We start from the raw sequence: 20,854 nt of genomic DNA, 5'->3' as shown, positions 1-20,854 counted from the left end.
AGTAAATGCTGCATTAGCTGCATGAGAGTTGGATTGTCCACTGCTATGATCTTCACCATTGCTTCAGTGATAAGGAGGACCATGCAGCTGCAGTGAATCAATGTCGTGTTCACAATTACAGTTTTTTCTTTGATCAAAACAATCTTAGCAGTAAAACTGACTTCTAAAACATTAAACAATATGGGGAAAAAAATAACAGGAAAGTGAGATCAATTAAATAAGCGACTAAGGCAAACAAGTAGCAGTGGCACAATTACCAGTGACCTAATGTTTCTATATGAATCAGAGGCTGGGGGCACTCATAGAAACAAATGCACCTAGACAAAGTTAACATGTTCAGTAGAGGAGGGAGATTTGTTTTTAAAATACTGTATTCATGGCATAAGGGACAACAAGATCTTACCGAGACAAAACAGCTAGAAGATCACTGTTCTTCAAACAATCTGCCAAATTGTCAATGGCTGCTTCCAGTGTAAGGAGTGCTTCCATCACATAACCCTAGTTGTAACAGAAGTCATTATAGCATTCAAAGCAAAACTGCAAAGTGAGTTAAAAGAGCATATGATGAAAGACAGAAATTCACAGAACCTGTTTTTAACCATTACATTTCTAAATAAATTGGGGAGTCTTGGAAATTATGCAATAACAATAACTTGCTATATCTCTATTGAAATTAATTTAGTGCTCTCAATTTCTTAATCTTAACTCTTAATATAATGCCCTTCACCTGAGACATCGTCCCAGAGCATTCAGCAGTGGCAGAGCCCGACTCCTAAGTGGGTGGAAGGGAAAGAGGGAGGGAGGAGGTGACCGTAAGCACGGTCGAAGAGGAAGGTCTTCTTCTTTATCTCCCTATGCAGGCTGAGTGCAGCTTGCCAAATAATTCTCACAATCTAGCTAAAGTTTTCAATCTTAAAATGGAATGTACTATAATTATTTGTACACCGTTATCGAACTTTGACACAATAAATATGAATAGATATGAACCCTTCACGGTCAACAATTGCCACCTGCTTGATGGTGGAAATATATTTAAAGGGAGGACTCTATTCTTATGAAGAAAGATACTTCCTCTTATCAGAATCTTGCAGAGCTACAGTTATGTGTTCAAACTGTGCGTCCAGTAGCAAAGATTTTTTTTTGCACCATTGTGTGTTGAGAATTGGCCCACACCTACCGCTAGAATTCACTTTAACACCTTGCATTTATACAGCGCCCTTCACGTGGGGCAGGGTCTAGGAGAACATGGCAGTTTGACACTGAGCTGGGGAGTAAGGGGAGGTGACTGTAGATACTTTGAATTATGTCTCAGTGCTGGAGATATCTGAGAAAAATAGTATGAACAGCCACAATCAGAGTGTCACAGCTATACAAGGTGCAACTACATTTCATCTTCTATGTTAGAGAAGAAAAGTGAACAAAAATATACCTGAACCTCATCCCCATGTTCTCCGACAACTTCAACCAGCCTTGAAAGAAGGTCAGACAAGGCATGGGCAGATAGAGGTTGCTTCAATGCCCTGAAGATCTGGAAAGATCGGCCAGCATAATGTCTTGAGGAACTAGAAAGTGCTGTTTGTAGGGACACTTCACTCAGTCGTTGTTCCAGACGGCAACCTATGAAAGATGGAAATATTATTCATTTTATGCTGAGTTGCGCTGCTCACTGGGCGGTTTGCGACGAATCCCTGGCACCTGCTCTTCACCAAGCAATGGTTCAAACCTGCGCTGGTCAGATTTCTAATGATTATCTAGTGATATTATCTCCTAATCCTGCAAGCAAAGTCCAACAGGTAGAGGTGGTGTTAGCTGGACAAACAGCAGGACGTTTACAAGTGCTTTGAAATGGTAAACTATGAGGCTCTAGCTGGTTAAACTCCAGAAGTAACCTAACAAGACCCTGGGAGTCCCCAGGCCTTGACTCTTGCCAATCTGCAACTACGCTCTCAGGGATAGGTAGGTAAGCATGTGCATTACTGAGGGGAGAGTACACATTCCATACCACACACATGGGTACAATACATATGTGGTACTCCAGTAGTTTGGTTTGGAGATTTTTAAGCATAGTGACGAATTTCCACTTGTATCAGATACAACAACAAATTACATTTATATAGCACCCCTCAAATACCTGTCTGACTATATGTTTTTTACTGTTATAAAATAACAGTAACTATAATACTGCTAATACCTATAGGCACTACATAAAAACATAAAGGAAAAAGGCCACATTTAAATTTCTCGACGTTTTACATTAGTATTGATATTAATATATATTACTGTAGTAGTTGCCTCATGAATTAGAAGTGCACTGGACTGGTAAACAGAAAGCTCAAGGTTGAATCTGAGGATTGGCTACCCTCAATGTGTACACAAGGACAGCTCTTCTCTGACAACAAGATGAAATGTTCCCCATTGCAACCTAGGGGGTGGGGAAATAATATGGAACCATTTCAGCTCCTTGAAAACCATCTGTTAATAGGGATTAATGGAGGTCTGCAGATATATCATCTCACTCTGCTGACTGAAGAACAAACCAGTAGAATTGCGTTGAATGGTGGACAGGGAATGGTAATAAAATGTAAATACTATTGTATCAAGTTTACATAATTTAATTTTAAGCAACAATTTGTATTTATACCTTCAGGTAGGCTAGTGTCTGAGTGCAGAACAGCACATTTAATAAATAACAGTGGAAAATTAAATTCTCTTCTCCAGAAAAAGTTGAACTTTAAATGAATCTGAGTTTTTAAAATGCAAGAAATCAATCCTACCGGAACCATTTTGTTCCCACGTATACAATCAATGTTTTAGTAATCAATAAATATATTCTTTTATGCTATATTTTTCTTTGAAAATTTTAGGTTGGCACTAATGTAATTCTTTTATCTATGATCTCATAGTAGACTGACCAATTTATTTATGCAAACTGAAGCAGTTTCTGCACCCCTGCTTAATCCCGGAACATTTAGATGCTTGATCTGATAACCAGATTAAAGATTTACAGAAGACACCCATTAAGAATATGAAAGCTCGGAACGTAGTAAACCTGGATTCAAACTCATTCACTGGCTGGCGGGTTTTCAGCCTCTTGGCGTCTGCTCTCCAGAATGCCATTTCAGGCCCCTCCAATAAGCTCCATCCCTTCCCTCTTTCAAGGCACGCCTCAAAGTTGAATGTGTTTTCAGGCATCTTTCCCTCCTCCCTCTCTCAGCTGCAGCGCGCAGCCAGAACACTCAGGCACTTTGGGATGTCCTCTCGACATGTTGCATTACGTAAATTGCATTGTAAGTATGTTGCTCTGCCACTTGGTATCTTTGATTTTCTTAATAGTTTTGCTCATTTTTTATAGAGTAAAATGTTTGTTTCGGTAAATCTCAGTAAATTATTAAATTAGGGATTAATAGTAAATTAATGTTTAAAGCTACATAATCACATCTTACAGAATCACAAATTAATGCCTAGAAAGAGTTTGTAAAAACCCGCTGTTATTTTGAAATGCGGGTCTGAGCGTAGTTGTAACTGCAAATAGCGTAGCTTTAAATAATGAAGTTAAATACCTGATTTAACATCTTTGAACACTGACACAACATGACGTAGGAAATTAGTCAGTTCTTCAACACTTCTACAATTTTGATTCTTGGGAGTAATGTCTTCATGGCACCAAAGAGGACCATATGCCCTGTATAAAAATAATTGTATTTAATAATCGTATCAAACTAATAATAGTCTAATTTCCACCATAGTTCTCAAGATTGAACACGAAGAACTAACTCACAGATCTCAAAATGTAACACCAGGAACTTGGACTTGAAAACAAATGTACCAGACATTGGAACCAGACATGCTTCATAATGTAGCTTTTGCCCTTATTATTCAGGACAATTAGTGGGGTGCTTTCAGTATTACGTATATATAAGAAAAAATATCTACTGTACATTATAAAAAAATCCTTTTCATTGCTCATCCCAGCCAAAAAAGACCTTCCATTGCAGGTCAAACTGTGAAAATGAGGGAACTAACCAACATAAAATTCACTGCAATGATACCCAGGATAATAATAATAATCATTACATTTGATACAGCGCCTTATTACTTCATTGAGACAGCTCAAAACGCTTTGCAGGATATTCTGTAAAGTGTAGTGAATGTGCATTTTGTGGGCGAAACACAACCGCTAATTGCGCACAGTAGGATGAATGGTTTGCGATGGTGAGGCTTGAACAAGTGTTTTTTTTTGGAACACAGGTTAAGTGTTCCTCACTGATCCATAGTCAGTAACAAGAGGGTGAAATTTAGAATTATTGGTAAAAGAAAAATGGGAGGAAGAAGCTTAAAAGAAATTTCACACAAAGGACTGTTAGAAAATGGGTGCTAAGTCCATATCAACAATTAATAGCCGAATGGCCTCCTTCTGTGTTGTAAATATCTGATGATTCTATGCCAGTCAAACAGTAGATGGCACTGTAAGATCATTGTGTGTTACAGATGACTCAATAATCATGTGACTGAATCGTTGACAAAGTGTTTACTGAATTGATTAACACAAACGATTAAAGTATCAACAAATCTGTTCCCCCAATTGCACATTGGTAAAAACAGTGCAACACTAAAGCTACAGAACCATAGAACCTTACAGCCCAGAAGGAGGCTATTCAGTGTACCGTATCCATGCTGGTTCCCTGAAAAAGGTATCCGTTTAAGCCTCACCGTCGCAAACCTTTCATCCTACTGTGCGCAATTGGCTGTTGTGTTTTGCCCACAAAATACACATTCACTACACTTTACAGAATATCCTGCAAAGCGCTTTGAGCTGTCTCAATTACGTAAAAAGGCGCTATATCAAATGATTCCGTTTTTTCCTAATACCCTTTTATATATTTCTCCTTTCCAAATATTTGTCTAATTCCCTCTTAAAAGCCAATAAGATTCTGCTTCAACCATGGTTCCAAGTAGGTAATTTGCATTGAATCTAGAGATTGTGATTTGTACTTACGCCAAATAATGTCCAGCACTTGTCCTGAATTCATGCAGTAGAATCATTTTCTTAGAATTAGTGTAAAGAGAATTCTTTACAGTTTTACGTATACTAATATTATCAATAGAAAGCAATGACCATTTTTAATAACGTACCATCAAAGTAATATTTATCCAAATACAAAAAACCTTTGAAGAAATGGGTAGATAAAGCTTATTCTCATTACCTGGTTGCTAAAAACTCAATTAGTTTGTGGGCCTTCTCATTCATTTCAGCTGCGGTCTCAATATCTTCCATCTCCTGAGAGATTTGTGGAAGGTTCCCACTGCTACCTCCCAGGCTGATGCTGGAAGAGGTGGAACTGCAACTTAGACCTGAGTCCGGGACTGGTGAGGTCTGATATTCCCTCAAGAAATCATAACCACCTAAAACAAGACAGGGGAGATCATCAATTAGCAAACTAATATTGACCACACAAGCTATATAGGTAAAGTTTGCAATTGATTAGTTTTTCTTTCAGTTTACGCTAAAAAAACACTAGGTTAGTGTTACCATTGTGTGACCAAGTGAACTCTTCCTTCTTTAGCAAAAACGGAAATCGCTGGGAACGCACAGCAGGTCAGGCAGCATCTAAGGAGAGAGGAAAGTGAGTTCAACTCACTTTCATCTCCCATAGATGCTCCCTGACGTACTGAGTGTTCCCAGCGACTTGTTTTTATTTCAGATTTGCAGCATCTGCAGTATTTTGCATTTTCTTCCTTCTTTAGATCTTCATTGATATCTTTTGTTTTCTTTAAAAAAGCTAAATTGAGGGTGAATATTCTAAAATATAAGCTCTCCAAAAACTTCTAACTTTTATTTTGCTAAATAAATTAAATGTGCATGCGACTGTCAGGATGGTGGAAGGTAATCTGGATGGACCTTGGTCTTCTTTTGTCCAGCAATTCTTATGTTCTTATTAACAACAACAACAACAAGATTATATTTGTATAGCACCTTTCAAGTCAGGAGGATGTCCCAAGGCGCTGGACAGTGTACAGCATTTCGGACCTTAGCTGGGGGGGAGAAGGGAGGGGAGGGGAAGGGAGTTGGCCGATGGCATGGTCGAAGAGGAGGGTCTTGAGGCGGGACTTGAAGGAGGCTAAGAAGGGGGCGAAGTGGAGTGATTGGGGGAATGGAATTCCAGAGGTTGGGAGCAGAGTGGATGAAGGCTCTCCCGCCAATGGTGGGGTGGGTGGGTCGAGGGACGTGGAGCAGGCTGGAGCAGGCCGGAGCCAGCTGAGCGGAGGGAACGGGCAGGTTGGTAGAGGGTTAGGAGGTCGCAGAGGTAGGGTGGGGCGAGTCCATGGAGGGCTTTGTATGTGAGGACCAGTATCTTGAATTGGATCCTCTGAAGGATAAGGAGCCAATGGAGTCGGGCGAGAGTGGAGGAGATGGAGTCACGGAGTTTGGTGCGGGAGAGAGTTCTGGATTATCTGCAGCCTGTGGAGGGAGGAGTTGGGAAGGCTGACAAGCAGAGCGTTTGCATAGTTGAGCCTGGAGGTGATGAGGGCATGGACAAGAATTTCAGGCCTGAGGGGTGAGGTAGTGGCGGAGTCGGGCGATGTTACAGAGGTGAAGGAAGGCAGAGCGAGTCATGGCTTGAATATGGGGAAGAAAAGACAGTTGAGGGTCGAACAAGACACCTAGGTTCCTGACTGGTTTGGTGAGTTGAAGTGAGCAACCATGGAGGTTGATGCTGCCAGAGCCTGAGGTGCAGAGGCACTGGCGTGAGCCAATCAGGAGGGCCTCAGTTTTGTTCACATTCAACTGTAGGAAATTTGCCCTCATCCAGGACTTGATGTCCGACGGGCAGTCTGTCAGGACAGCAGTGGTCCTGGAGTTGAGGGTGGAGGCAGAAAGATATAAAGACGGGTGTCATCCGCAAACATGTGGAAGTTGACCCCATGACTGTGGATGATGTCACCAAAGGGGAGCATGCAGATATTAAAGAGGAGAGGGCCAAGGACAGAGCCCTGGGGGACACCAGACGTGACAGTGCAGGGGCTGGAGGAGAAACCGTTAGAGGCAACAAAGTGGAGATGGTGAGAGAGATAGGAATCAAACCAGGCAAGGGCAGATCCGTGAAGATTGAGTAAAGCGGTGTATGAGGATGGAATGCTTGACAGTGTCGAAGGCGGCAGAGAGGTCGAGGAGGATAAGGAGGCAGAGGGATGTTCAGAATGTCATTAGTGACTTTGACCAGGCCTGTAATCACACGTATAATTTTAATTCTGTAAACTCACAATCCTTTTGTTCAAGTATTTAATGTAACACTTTCATTGACTCATTTTTGTTCAATTTAATTTTTACCTGTGTGGAGATATTCTGGTGGATAAGGTGCTTTGACTGTAAGTGTTTTACGATTACTGATTTCTCTGTTCAGCAGTAGAACTGTAGCCACAGCCTGGAAATTAGCATTGCATGACAACGCAATCAAAAGATGCATAAGTAATCTTTTGCTGTGTTCAAACACTTCTGGACGATAATGATCAATGCCTAAAAATGAAAGAAATTGATTCAGTGAACTTTGTATTTAATAGAGACATACTGTAACTACTACTGCAGAAAACAAGGTTTAGTAATGGCAACCTTAAACTGATAAATGGTTCTAATTTTTTATGTTTTTCTGGTGCAAACAACATCCACCTGTTGAATATGTGAACTGTAAACATGCATATCTTGTTGTTCAGATTTGGTGGCACAAGAAAGCCTGTTAGATCTTCGTTTGAACAGCTATGATTCTATGATGAACTGAAGCTTGTGTATGTTAAAGTTTTGCCTATAATGTCTATGTCTGATAGTTCTCCTCCTTAGAAAACAATTATTTTCAATAATCATAATTTTTTCTTTGCTGTATACCTATCTACATGGACGCAATATAAATATTTAAGAGTATACCGAAGAGCAGCTGTATTCTTTAGGGGAAAAATACAAAACAAGAACAGAAATTATTAAGTACTTTTTGAGATTATGTTGTTTCGGTGGTCACAGTATGTTAATTGTAAAATAGTGAACTTTATTCTAACACAAATGCATATTACATTTCTAATGTTAAGAGAACTGAATATTTTTCACCCTTACCAAGAAAGAGTGCATGGATTAATAGGGGTAGGTGTAGAGCCCAGTCTTCTCTAACACTGTGATCAACTACCATCTCAGTCATGAAGATAACAGCTATATTACACCTGTTATGGCAGAAGACAAAATGTAAATACCATAAAACAATTACTGTTAAGATTTGGTACCAATATTTAAAAATATTATCTTTAAAAATATCAATAAAAAACACATCAGATCAAGCTACAATAAAACAATTCTGACTAAATTCAATCTAGAGTCGAATGGGGTCTAATTTGTGGCATTTAACAGAAACGTTAAAATTCCTGTCAACCCTCAGGAACTCTACTCCAGAAGTAAATAGTGTAGGAGCAGAGTATACACGGAGGTGGAATAATATAATTCCAGTTATTAGAGGGAACCCTCATTTGCAAGGACTAGGACTAGAGAATCATATGGATACAAAATAGGGTAATTAAATCCATGGGAATCAAAAAGAATAATTGATTCTAGAATACGATTTATGTAGATTGTAATCTAACTTCTTCTTCTATCATCTTTTTCTTCATGTATATATATATACACTACTAAAAAACGACAATGTCTGTCTGCGCTTCAAGAAGAATCTCAATAACCGATTAACATAGAGACATGATTTATACCTCACCAAAAAAGTCTTGCACTTGGGAGTGACAAGGGCATATTTGTTTTCGGGTATCTCCTATCGTTCAAGAGTTATTTTCAGTTTTGCGCTTTTCGTTGCAGTTACATCTAGTGGCCACCGAGTCAAAGTGGCGCTGTGGTATCGTGCGTCACAGAGCACCTGCGTACGTACGCACACACAGCAGTTACACCTGGTGGCTGCGCCGGCTGACTGTGGCGCTGTGGCATCGTGCGTCACAGAGCACGTAGGTATGTACGCATGCATTGCAGTTACACCTGGTGACCGCTAGCTGACTGTGGCATCGTGCGTCACAGAGCGTGCACGTAGCCAAGCGGCGGGAACAAAATAAAGAACACAGACAAAGCTAAGTCGCGGCAACAACAACAAAGTTACATTTTTAAAGTGCCGAATCCTCCCACAGGAGTCCTCCCAGAGGAGTATAGGTAAAGATGAAATGTATGTTTGTGTGTCAATCCACATTCCATATCGGATCCTTTGGTTGCAAGCGAAGCTGCAATGGGTACTGCTAGTAAAATGTAAATCCTTTACCCTCTATGAACCAATTGTCTCCAACCATCAATGAAACACATTCATACTTGAGATACAGTATTCTCTATGCATTTGCTAGCCACTAAATAAACAAAATGTTGCCAAACATTTTTTGCTGATATATTGTTGTGAATATATTAGGCTCAATAAGATGTTTCATTTTAATGTTTCTGGTTATCACTACATCTTTAACACACAGAGTTCATAAAAGGAGAATTGCTTTGATTTTCTGTATGTGAGAATGTAATCAACAACAATGAGTTTCATTTATATAGTGTCCTTGATGAAGGGTAGTGTCCCGGAGCGCTTGAACATTATCTTAACCCAGTATATCAGATCTCGTTATTGATGACCTGGATCTTGCCATTTTACAATTGTGCCAAGGAACATTTATATAACATTCATCATGCACCATAAATCTATGAAACTGGCAGCTCAATGCTTGGCAGCAATATCAAATGCAGTTATACGATATGTTTCATTATCAGAGTGAGAGAGTAATAGTTAAAATTGTTTGTATTACTACACTACTGATCATTCTTATATAGAATACTATTTTCAGTTTCTTATTAAGCATATTTAGCACTCTCTTTGACAGGTACATAGGATAATGACAATAATAGAAATTTGAGCTACAAGGGGAGGTTAAAAAAGATCTGCCATGATACATCAGATAATGTGAAATGTAGAGAGAAATGTTTTGGGGCTGTTAAGATATTATCAGTTTTAATATTAATAAAGTATAGAAAAAGAAAATAATGATAATAATCCTTGCATTTGATACAGCGGCTAATCACGTCGTTAAGATGTCTCGAAGCGTTTCACAGAATATACCGTAAAGTCAGTTGACTGTATATGCTGTGAGAGAAAAGACCATTAGGGTAGAAGTGAGCTTACCATGATTGAATAAAATTTAATAAAATGATGGAACATGTTTGATAGTTTGAAGGTCTTACTCCTGTTCCTAGTTGGTAGTTATTTCCTTTGATAAAGTGGAGATTTTCTCGGATTTGGCAAAGATTGATAATGAATCCCAGACTCTGCAAGACCAGTTTTCCAGATGACTACACAAGAGGCTTTGAGTATCAGCCATCAAAATAATGATCATCTTCATGGTATATAATTTAATTCATATTAGGGTCAAATGTGCAGTATTCCTAAACACATTCAGTTTTGTGTTGAGTTTTGAAATTCCCCCTCCCTCACCACTTTTGAATAGTGGTAGCACTCAAATGGGCAAAAAGCCCAATGCACTTCCATCTTGAATTTGACTATCAGTCCTCAAAATAACGAATGTGCCTTCATGTATGAAGTAAATCAGTTAGGTCTGATTTGAATCCTAATGGAACTATTCTTTCTTAAAAAGGAATTATTTAGTTGGGTTGATCTAGGTAAGTGATTCATTAAGTAGATTCATTCAAATATCAAGGAAAACACATTAAGATAAAAAAATAAAGTGTTAGAGGAGAGATTTTAAGTAGGATGTTTTCATCCATAGGTTAATAGATGTGTGGAGTATCACAGAATTACAGAATCTTGAAGTGGACAATATGAATGGTTTCAAGAAAGAATAATGTATTTTTGCTATAAAAAGGGATTGAGGTGAGAAGGATCTAAGTGGGATTGATCCACCAGAAAGGGTCTAATGACTCTCTTAAAAAAAATCTTATATCTATTGTTCATCCCTTTCTTCAAAAAACTCACCCTTGACCTGTCAAGCATGTTCGATCTTCTTGACCTGTCAAACTGCGCTGAGTACCAGACCATCTCAAACCTGCCTTTCCTTTCTAAAGTCATGGAGTGTATTGTTGTCACCCAACGTCGCTCACACCTTTCCTCCCATTAACCTCTCGACTCCCTCCTGTTGGGTTTGCAGTTTGTTCACAGAACTGAGACAGCACTTGCCTAGGTTACAAATGACATTCTCTATCTCTATGTCCAGGGGACTCTCTGCTTCCTTGTCCTCCTGGACATCTCCCCTGCTTTTCACACAATGGGCCATGCCATCCTCCTCGACCGCCTCTCCCCCTTCATCTCAGTGGGACTGACTTCTCCCGGTTCAAGGCCTACTTGACCTACCACCGCCATTTTGTCTTCTCTAATGGTTTCTTCTGCCGCCCCCACAATGTCACCTATGGTGTACCACAATGCTAGATTCTTGGATCCCTCCTTTTTGTCTTTTATATGACCTCTCGTGGTGATATCATCTGAGAAATGGGGTCAACCTCCGCATGCATGCAAATGACATACAAATGTATTTTTCCTCCCCTAGTCGAGACCCCAGTCCTTTCAATGCTCTGACTGGCTGCTTGTCTAACATCAAGGTCTGGATGAGCGACAACTTTCTGCAGCTGAATATGGACAAGATGAAAGCTTTCCTATTTGGCTCCTGTCATCGTTTTCTCACCTGTGGTTTTAAACTCCTTAACCTTCCCCGCTTATCCTTCAGACTCAATAAACCTGCATGCAACCTTGGGAACATGTTCGATCCCGAGTTATCCCCATCCCTGTCCTCCACCTCCAGCACATTGCCCGCCTTCGCTCCTATCTAACTTCAAATGCTGCTGATATTCTCAATCATGTTTTGTCAACTGCCGCCTTGATTTTTCCATATACAGTCCTCGCTGGTCTCCCCAGCTCCACTATTAACAAGGTCCAAATGATATAAGGCTCTGCTGCTAATGTCCTCACCCGAACTATGCTCTGAACCTCCATCACCCCAGTCTTGCCAGGCTCCACTGCCTCCCTGTTGCAAAACAAATCAATTTCAACGCACTCATTCTCATTCACAATTCACTTCATGCCTGGACACTTCCCTACCTCCAATTTGCTGACATCCCACTCCATTCCTCCCGCAGCCTACGCCAAGCTGGTGTCTTCTGCAAGTCCCTCATCCCCTCTGCTCTACCACTCGTGCTTTCAGCCACTCTGCCCTGATCTATGGAACTCCCTCCCTCTGTCTTGCCCCTTCCTTGCCTGTCTTCAGATCACGACTGAAGTCTTTCAACCAAGCCTTTGGTCACCTTCCCTTTCTTTCCAGCTCGGCATTAAACCACTCCGTTGTTCAGCACTCCATGATGTTAGTGGCAGGAAGAGCGCTATATTGTTGTTCTTAGGATTTGTCCAAGAATATAGAAATGTGGACTACAATCATATTTAACTTTGCTGCATGGTCGGGAAGTAGGAGTAATTATTGCCAGTGAGAATTATGCTTTGTTGTCAAGGTCAGAAATCACTGCATTGATAACGATCAGAATTATTGTACAATTTAGACAGCTCTGAAGATAGTAATTTCATGTGCTAACCCAAACAGATTAGTCATACTCATCTTGTTAGTGATAGTGATTATAGTGTTAGGACAAAATATAATCATTCAAGCAAATTAGTCAGGGTAGGTCAAGGCAAATTATTGTAACCAGAGAGTCTATCGAAGTTATATCCATGTCATTTGGGATCAAATTTTAAACTGTTAATAATCTGATCACTAAAGTAATAAAATGTTATACTTGACAATTATGTAAGCTAATTGACTGTGTAAAAGCTTACAGGTCAATACTGTCTTTTAAGTGCATGGAGAAAATAAAATCTGTATTATTGTCCAAATGTTTCATTGCAATATTAAATATCTCTTAAATGGTAAGGATAACATCCTAAAGAAAACATCCTGACCTGTGAAGTGGACCACGCGGGGTGATGGTTTCTGGCAGATAATCCACCAGTGGAGCCCAACAACCTCCATTAACCGGCATTGGTAGGGGCTGTGGTGCATTTGCCTCTACAATTCTCACCAACCAACTAGCATAGGGAGGCAACGGGTCACCTGAAAGTTAAAAGAATGATATTGAAGTAACCTCCAGTGAAATACTAAGAATATGAAGTACATTAAAAGGAAATCCTATTTTAGCATTATCTGTCACATCAAGAAAAAATCGATTAACCTGCAGTGCTGGCTGTTCTGGCAGCATAAACAACACATGCATAAATAAACCTCCCGACATTAAAAATCTATGTATTGTGCCGTGAATATATTTAATCTGAATAATAATCATGATCTTGTCTGCCTGTTCAAGTAAATATTAAAGATCCCATGACACTATTTGAAAAGAGAACGGAGTTTCTCCTGGTGTCCTTCCTGGCCATGGTCATTTGTTTCATGGCTGTTTGTGGGACACTGCTGTGCACAAATTGGCTGCTGCGTTTGCTAATGAAATAGAATAGAGTTTGAATCCAACTCTCCATTTGAAGACCAGAATATCTCAGCCGAACACTTAAATGCTAGTGGTAGAAATACCATACTTAGAATAATTTGGAACCAGGCCCATGTAAAGGGCACATACTGTACTGGCTATAACAGAATGTGGCAGATTTATAATGAATTGCACACTTCCCATAAATTTGAAGATTAGTTGTCCTGATGACTATGAAAGAGAAATTCAAATAATGATGGACATGAAAGTGTTTTCATGTATGAAACAACCCTACGAGTGCTAATGTGAAGCCAAATTTGCCTTCAATACAAAGGATTTCAGGACACTGAGGTCTAAAATGGAGCAAACAAACTTGATAGAAAAAGGACTGGAATAGATCCTTATTTTTCCTGGCTTTGATGTGTGGCCTCCACATTCTCTTGTCACAAGGAAATGATTCCTGATATCCATTATGCAGTAGAGGGTATTGTCTCTCTTCAAAATGCAGTGACATGAAGTTGTTTATAACCTTGAGCGTGGCTCTTGCTGGTAATACAGGTTAGATGGGATTGTGAATAAAAGAGGTGAGGTGACAGGATAGTCAAGGTGACCTTGAATCACTGCTGGTGTAAGGTGTGCAGCAGGTGGAGGCACATGCTGCTCACCTGCCATTGTTTCTGCTTTTAAACAGCAGAATAAACGCGATTCTACTGTCCCTTATCCTCCATTTCAATAGATTATACAGCAGTTAAATAGTTCATTTTCTGTGCCTTGTATTGTGGACATATGATATAAAAATTCAGCAATTGAATTCATGCCTAGCATAATTTGTGATGGTTGACCTGCAACAAGCTGGAGACAAAATCTTTCATGTTTACTTCCTTGAGACGTTTTGCAACATTCGATGCCACAACTTGTTATCTTGTACATTAATCAGGGGCAGTAAAATTTAACATGCCATATCTGGGAGGAGCTGGTTAATGCTTGTTGCCACTAATGAGCTGATTTTCTGTGGCAAGGTGTGAACCAATCTCTCAGCTAACTCGTGGTCTATTCATTATGTTGATAAGAATGTTTTTGTTAAAAATCTTGTGATTCATTTTTGCGAAATCCTTTGGCTGTTGTTACAGTTGTGTAATTCCACTGACGTGTATGTTTAATTAATGGATGATCTCGTAGGACTTCTTCAACCTTTCAAAGTTCAATAATGATATCAAGCATACGCTTTTGCTCCTGAGCTAATTTTTTTCCTCCATGCGGAAATGCGATCCTATCTCTCACACAAGCTCCACTTTGTCTCCACAAACGGCTTCTCCTCCAGCCCCCGCACCATCTCATTTCCTCAGGGCTCTGTCCTCGGCCCGCTCCTCTTCAACCTGTACATGCTCCCACTTGGTGACATCATCCACAGACATGGGGTCAACTTCCATATGTATGCGGATGAGACCCAACTCTATTTCTGCCTCCACCCTCGACTCCAGGATCACTGATGTCCTGACAGACTGCCTGTCAGACATCAGGTCCTGGATGAGAGCCAACTTTCTACAGTTGAACGTCAGTAAGACCGAGGCTCTCCTGATTGGCTCGTTCCACAGCCTCAGCACTTCAGGCACTGGCAGCTTCCACTGATGCGCACCCCACCTCACCTCACCAGTCAGGAACCTGGGCATCTTGTACGACCCTCAACTGTCCTTTCTCCCCCATATCCGTGCCATGACCTGCTCTGCCTTCCTCCACCTCTGCAACATTGCCCGACTCCACCACTGCCTCATCCCTCAGGCTGCGGAAACCCTCATACATGCCTTCATTACATCTAGGCTAGTCTATGACCAACTTCCTACTTGTCACCCTTCCCAACTCTTCCCTCCACAAGCTGCAGATCATCCCAACCTCTGCAGCTTATTTCCTCTCCCACACCAGGCTCCGTGACCCCATCACACTCACCCTCGCCTGGCTCCACTGGCTCCCCATCCCTCAGAGGATCGAGTTCAAAATCCTCGAACTCACCTTCAAGATCCTCCATGGCCTTGCCCCCTCCTACCTCTCTGACCTGCTGACCCACTATCAATCTGTCCACTCCCTCCGCTCAGCAGGCTCCGGCCTGCTCCATTTACCCCACCATTGGCGGTCAGACCTTCAGCCTCTCTGCCCCCACCCTGTGGAACTCCATCCCACATTCCCTTCACCTTCCTCCCTCCTTTGCCTCCTTCAAGGCACACCTCTTCTTAAACTGTGCCTTTGGCCACCCTCCTACCCTCTCTGCTCTCCACCGTCTCTGACCCCAAACAACCCCCACCCACCCCTTGCTTGGGTCCCATTGACCCTGATTGTTCAGCGCGTTCTCCCGATGTGAAAGGCGCTTTTCAAATGTAATTTTGTATTGTGTGATCTCTGAGTCCAAGCCTAGTTATTCAAGCTTCAGAATCCAGAGCAGCAAAATGGTCAACTAGAAGTTATGTGATCAAGTGGTTACACACTTAGGAGTTTTTTTGCTCTTGGCAGCAATGTTCAGTGATATCATATGATAATAATAATCCTTGCATTTGATTTAGCTATTATCACATCTTCGAAACATCTCAAAACGCCTCACAGAATATACTGTAAAGTGAACTGACTGTATATTGTGTGGGTGTAACATAACAGCCAATTGTGTAAGGCAGTGTCCCACAAATACTTGCGGATTGAGTCACTAAATTATTATTATTTTTTTTTGGAAGGGATTATTACCCCTGGAAAAGCGATCAACCAATTGACTAACAACCGGGTTCCTACTTACTACTAGGTAAACAGAGGTGTGTGGAGTAATGTTTTGCCCTGCCCGGGAATCAAACCAGGGTCTTCTCGCTTGCGAGGTGAGTGCTCTTACGAATACGCTACTGAGTAGTATGAATACGATACAGGATTCCAGTGATTTTTAAAGATAAATATATAATAACTCATTAGAAAAGGGAGTAGTGCCAGAGGACTGGAGGATAGCTAATGTTATACCTATATTTAAACAGGGAGATAGAACAACCCAGGGAACTATAGATCTCTCAGCTTAACATCGGTAGTAGGAAAGATAATCGAATCCTTACTGAAGGAGGTAATAGAAAAACATCTAGAAACTTAAAATATAATAAAGAATGATCAACATGGATTTCAAAAAGGAAGGTCATGCTTGACCAACCTCACTGGATTCTTTGAAAGGGTAACAGAAAGAGTAGACAAGGGTAGACAAGCGTAATGCGGTAGATGTATCTAGATTTCCAAAAGGCATTCGATAAGGTAACCACATAATAAACTAATGAATAAGGTCAGAGCATGTGGAGTCAGGGGAAAAATAACAGAATGGATAGCAAGCTGGCTGCAAGGCAAACAGTAGGGGTAAAGGATAGCTACTCAGACTGGCCGGGGGTGGGCAGTGGTGTTCCACAAGGATCGGTATTGGGACCACTGTTGTTCACAATATAAATTAATGATTTGGATTCGGGAATCAGCAGTACAAACGGATGACACTAAATTGGGGGGAGTAGTTAATACAGAGGAGGACTGCAACAAATTACAGCAAGACATTAATAAACTTGCTGAGTGGGCATTTAAATGGCAAATGCATTTCAATGTAGAAAAATGTGAGGCGGTACATTTTGGTAGAAGGAATAAGGAAGTCACAAAAATCCTGGAAAATAAAAACTTAAATGGGGTAGAGGAGTAAAGTGACCTAGGGGTACACATACACAATTCACTAAAAGTAGCAACACAGGTTAATAAGGCCATTAAAAAAAAGCAAACCAGGCATTGGGGTTCATTTCTAGAGGGATAGAAATGAAAATAGGGAAGTTATGCTAAACTGCTTAGAACCTTCTTTAGACCCCACTTAGAATAATGTGTGCAGTTCTGATCCCCACATACAGTCATTTCACTTGAAAGTATATTCTTTAAGACGTCTAGAAGACGTGAAAAGCGCTATATCAAATGCAAGGATTATTATGATGATTATGATGATGATTATTATTATAATAGAAGGGATATAGAGGCACTGGAGAGGGTGCAAAGGAGATTCACAAGGATGATCCCAGAACTGAGAGATTATACCTATCAGGAAAGGCTGAACATACTTGGACTCTTTTCTCTTGAAAAGAGGGTAAGGGATGACCTAATAGAGGTCTTAAAAAAAATGAAAGGTTTTGATAGGGTAGACATAGGGAAGATGTTTCCACTTGTGGGGGAGACCAAAACCAGGGTCCATAAATATAAAATAGTCACAAATAGATCAGATGGGGAAGTTAGAAGAAATTTCTTCACACAGAGAGTAGTGGGAATGTGGAACATGCTACCACAAGGAGTTGTTGAGGCAAATAGCATAGATGTATTTAAGGGAAAGCCAGATAGGTACATGAGGGAGAAAGGAATAGAAGGTTATGCTTGAAAGCTTAGTTTAGGAAAGCCAGGAGGAGGCTCATGTGGAGCATAAACACCGGCATAGACCAGTTGGGATGAATGGCCTGTTTCTGTACTATATATTCTAATGTATTCTAATGTAAATCATTTAACTCATTATTAGATACATCCAACATCAAATAAATATAAGATGTGAGCTGAATGCCTCCAAGCTACTTACTTTTGTCATCGTCATAAGAGCCACCAGAGCTGTTGCTGTACCTTGATTCAAGACGAGAATGTGCTCTAATCGCAATGTTGTTGAACCTTTACAAAACATGAGAAAAGCTTGATATCAATAGGTTTCTAAAATAGGGCAAATACAAAAATAAGTTTATAAAAATCATTGCATGTAATTTTAATAATAATAATCCTTGCATTTGATATAGCGCCTTATCACGTCTTCGAGATGTCTCAAAAAATGTGAAATGCTTATACTCAGCCCAGTTTCTGTAGAGAATGAGTCCACTAGACAGAACTACCCACAATATGTCTCATTTAGAATATAAGCGTGAAACCACACTGACGCGGTGAGATATTCCTCTGTGGTTGAGCATAATGTATAAACATTTTTTTAAAAAAATGTTTTTCGTCACTCAATGGTCACTCAATCCATAGCTGTTTACCCTGTAATAATAATCCTTGCATTTGATTAAGCCCTTTTCACGTCTTCTAGACATCTCAAAGTGCTTCACAGAATATACTGTAAAGTGAATTGACAGTATTTTTGTGGGCGAAACACAGCAGCCAATTGCCCACAGCAACGTCCCACAAACAGTCGTGGATTGAGTGACCAAATTATTTTTTTTAGGGTTTATTATCCCCGGAAAAGCGATCTGTCAATTGACTAACAACCGAGTTCCTACTTACTGCTAGGTAAGCAGAGGCGTGTGGAGTAAAGAAACTTACCCAACATTTCGCCCTGCCAGGAATCAAACCCAGATCTCTCGCTTGTGAGGCGAGTGCTCTAACCACTGAGCTACAGGGCTCCACGTAGTTCAAATGTACAATAAAAAGGGCCATATCATGGAATGGAAGAACACAAATTCATCAAACTCTCAACTATTGACATCCTTTGAACCTCTGTGAAACCTTTACACATTTGTGATCCATTGCTGCTATAAATGTTGTTAATGCGATTTGGCAGATAATCCGCTTAAATAAATGGCTTCTTTAATTAATCTTCAGTTTCTTTATACAGGCTCTTTTGAGAATAAGATGTCTATAAATGGAAAACAACATTTCTGTGGTTGTAACTGGTGTTGAAAATCAAATTCAAGGATTATTATTATTATTAATAAAGCTCTTCACAGAATATACTGTAAAGTGAATTGTCTGTATATTTTGTGGCCGATGTTTTCACATATAATACAAACTATTTCGAAATACTGCATAGGTAATTAATATCAAGTATAGTAATAGTATATTTATAGGTAACTGTGGCAGCTATTTTGCTCACAGTGAGGTCCCACAAATAGCAATGAAGTAAATGACCAATTTAGATATTTGTAGGCATATGAGGCATCCAATTTGCACAGAGCAATCTCCCTCAAACAGCCATGAAATGAGTGACCAATTTTATCTGGAGGACACAGACAGAAACCTCCCTTTTTTCTGAATAGTGCCATGGGATCTTTAATGTCCACCTGTATGGGTAAAAGGGATCTTGGTTTAACATCTCATCTTAACATCTCAGCACCTCTAACAAAGCAGAGCTCATGGAGCACTGCATTGGATTGACAAAGACTCAAAGTAGGGCTTGAACCCACATCCACCTGTTCCAAAGTGAATAGTACTGTCAACTAGACCAGGTTTAACACAAGGATGCTATTATCAATGGCACTGTAAGATAAAGAAGACATAATTTATCCTAGAGCAGAAGTCAAACCTGATACTCTCCTCATCTACGTAGCTCTGTGTCAAACCAGGTGTTACATTTTCTTACTCTTAAATAAGGGATAATGTACTGTACCTTTTAATACTTGGTCTGAGACATTTACAAGTTACTGATGAAAGCAGGAATCCACACAAACCTCTCATCTGTTTCTTTCATTGTCCTTCCCTCATCTATTTCTGGGAAATTTTCCTGCCCGGCCACCAAAGTGTTAGTGCTGGATGTTGTTCCTGTAAGGAGAGCTACATTCAGTTATATCAAAAACTCATCAAAAACTCAATAACTGTTGAATATTTTACTATTAATTGAAGTCTGTGATCTCCTGCCCTTTCCTCTGTTCGCCTTATCAGGCTTTCTGTGCGCACTATATACTCTCTGCGCCCCATTAATTCCTCTGGAATTCCATCCCTTTATCCCTGCATCTCACCCCCTCTCTATCTATCTAAGTCTTACCTTAAAATCTACCTCTTTGACCGTACTTATGGCCACCTCCCCCTTCCCTCCTCTGCACTACTCAACGTTTGACACCACCTTTTTATAAGCACTCCGAGATGTTATCTTCTGTGAAGGGCACTATATAAACGCAAATTGTTGTTGCTGTGCCTTACCAGATGCAGCTGTGGAGGTTTTGTTGCTTGAAGCAAAGCGGTAGAAAGGCGGATTATCACAGTGTACCACCACAGGGTTTACAGGATCTGTCTGTTGCATCTCAAACAAAAGCTCTTCCATTGTCTGAATAGTGTTATTTCGACACAAGTAAATCACTACTTTCTTAATCTGAAACATAAAATTCACATTCAATTCACACTAAAATGCACTGCTGGTAGGATTCCTTTTGGAACCAAACATTTTTATTTGTACTTTGTTTTCTTTATTTTTCAATATATTTTCCCGCTCCAATTTCTTCAATGTGGTATTTTTTATGCAGTAAGAATCATCTAGGTTGGGGCATTCTAATACACAACCAAGTGATTTACACAAGTACTCCAATTATACATACAGAACTTCAATGTCAAAATGAAGAAAGCACATATTGTCACCTCTATCTGTATTGGTAGATTTCT

At 40.2% G+C, this 20,854-nt stretch overlaps 1 protein-coding gene across 4 annotated transcripts in view; it reads right to left on the bottom strand.

The window, feature by feature from the left end:
- fryb (furry homolog b (Drosophila)) overlaps nt 1-20,854 on the bottom strand; it is a 155,798-nt gene that overhangs the window by 30,844 nt on the left and 104,100 nt on the right. For all 4 annotated transcript variants that reach the window (XM_007891283.2, XM_042334582.1, XM_042334583.1 and 1 more), the window contains exons 34-43: nt 20,399-20,567; nt 19,930-20,020; nt 18,078-18,163; nt 12,960-13,110; nt 8,102-8,205; nt 7,331-7,516; nt 5,205-5,403; nt 3,561-3,682; nt 1,430-1,617; nt 404-498 (exon numbers count right to left, since the gene is read on the bottom strand). In XM_007891283.2, coding sequence (XP_007889474.1) covers nt 404-498; nt 1,430-1,617; nt 3,561-3,682; nt 5,205-5,403; nt 7,331-7,516; nt 8,102-8,205; nt 12,960-13,110; nt 18,078-18,163; nt 19,930-20,020; nt 20,399-20,567 — 1,391 coding nt within the window. The remainder of the gene's footprint in view (nt 1-403; nt 499-1,429; nt 1,618-3,560; nt 3,683-5,204; nt 5,404-7,330; nt 7,517-8,101; nt 8,206-12,959; nt 13,111-18,077; nt 18,164-19,929; nt 20,021-20,398; nt 20,568-20,854) is intronic.

Source organism: Callorhinchus milii, unplaced genomic scaffold (assembly GCF_018977255.1).
Source record: "Callorhinchus milii isolate IMCB2004 unplaced genomic scaffold, IMCB_Cmil_1.0 Scaffold4, whole genome shotgun sequence".
NCBI lineage: Eukaryota > Metazoa > Chordata > Chondrichthyes > Chimaeriformes > Callorhinchidae > Callorhinchus > Callorhinchus milii.
Note: the sequence above shows the minus strand (reverse complement) of the source record. Positions and strands in the feature narration are given on the sequence as shown.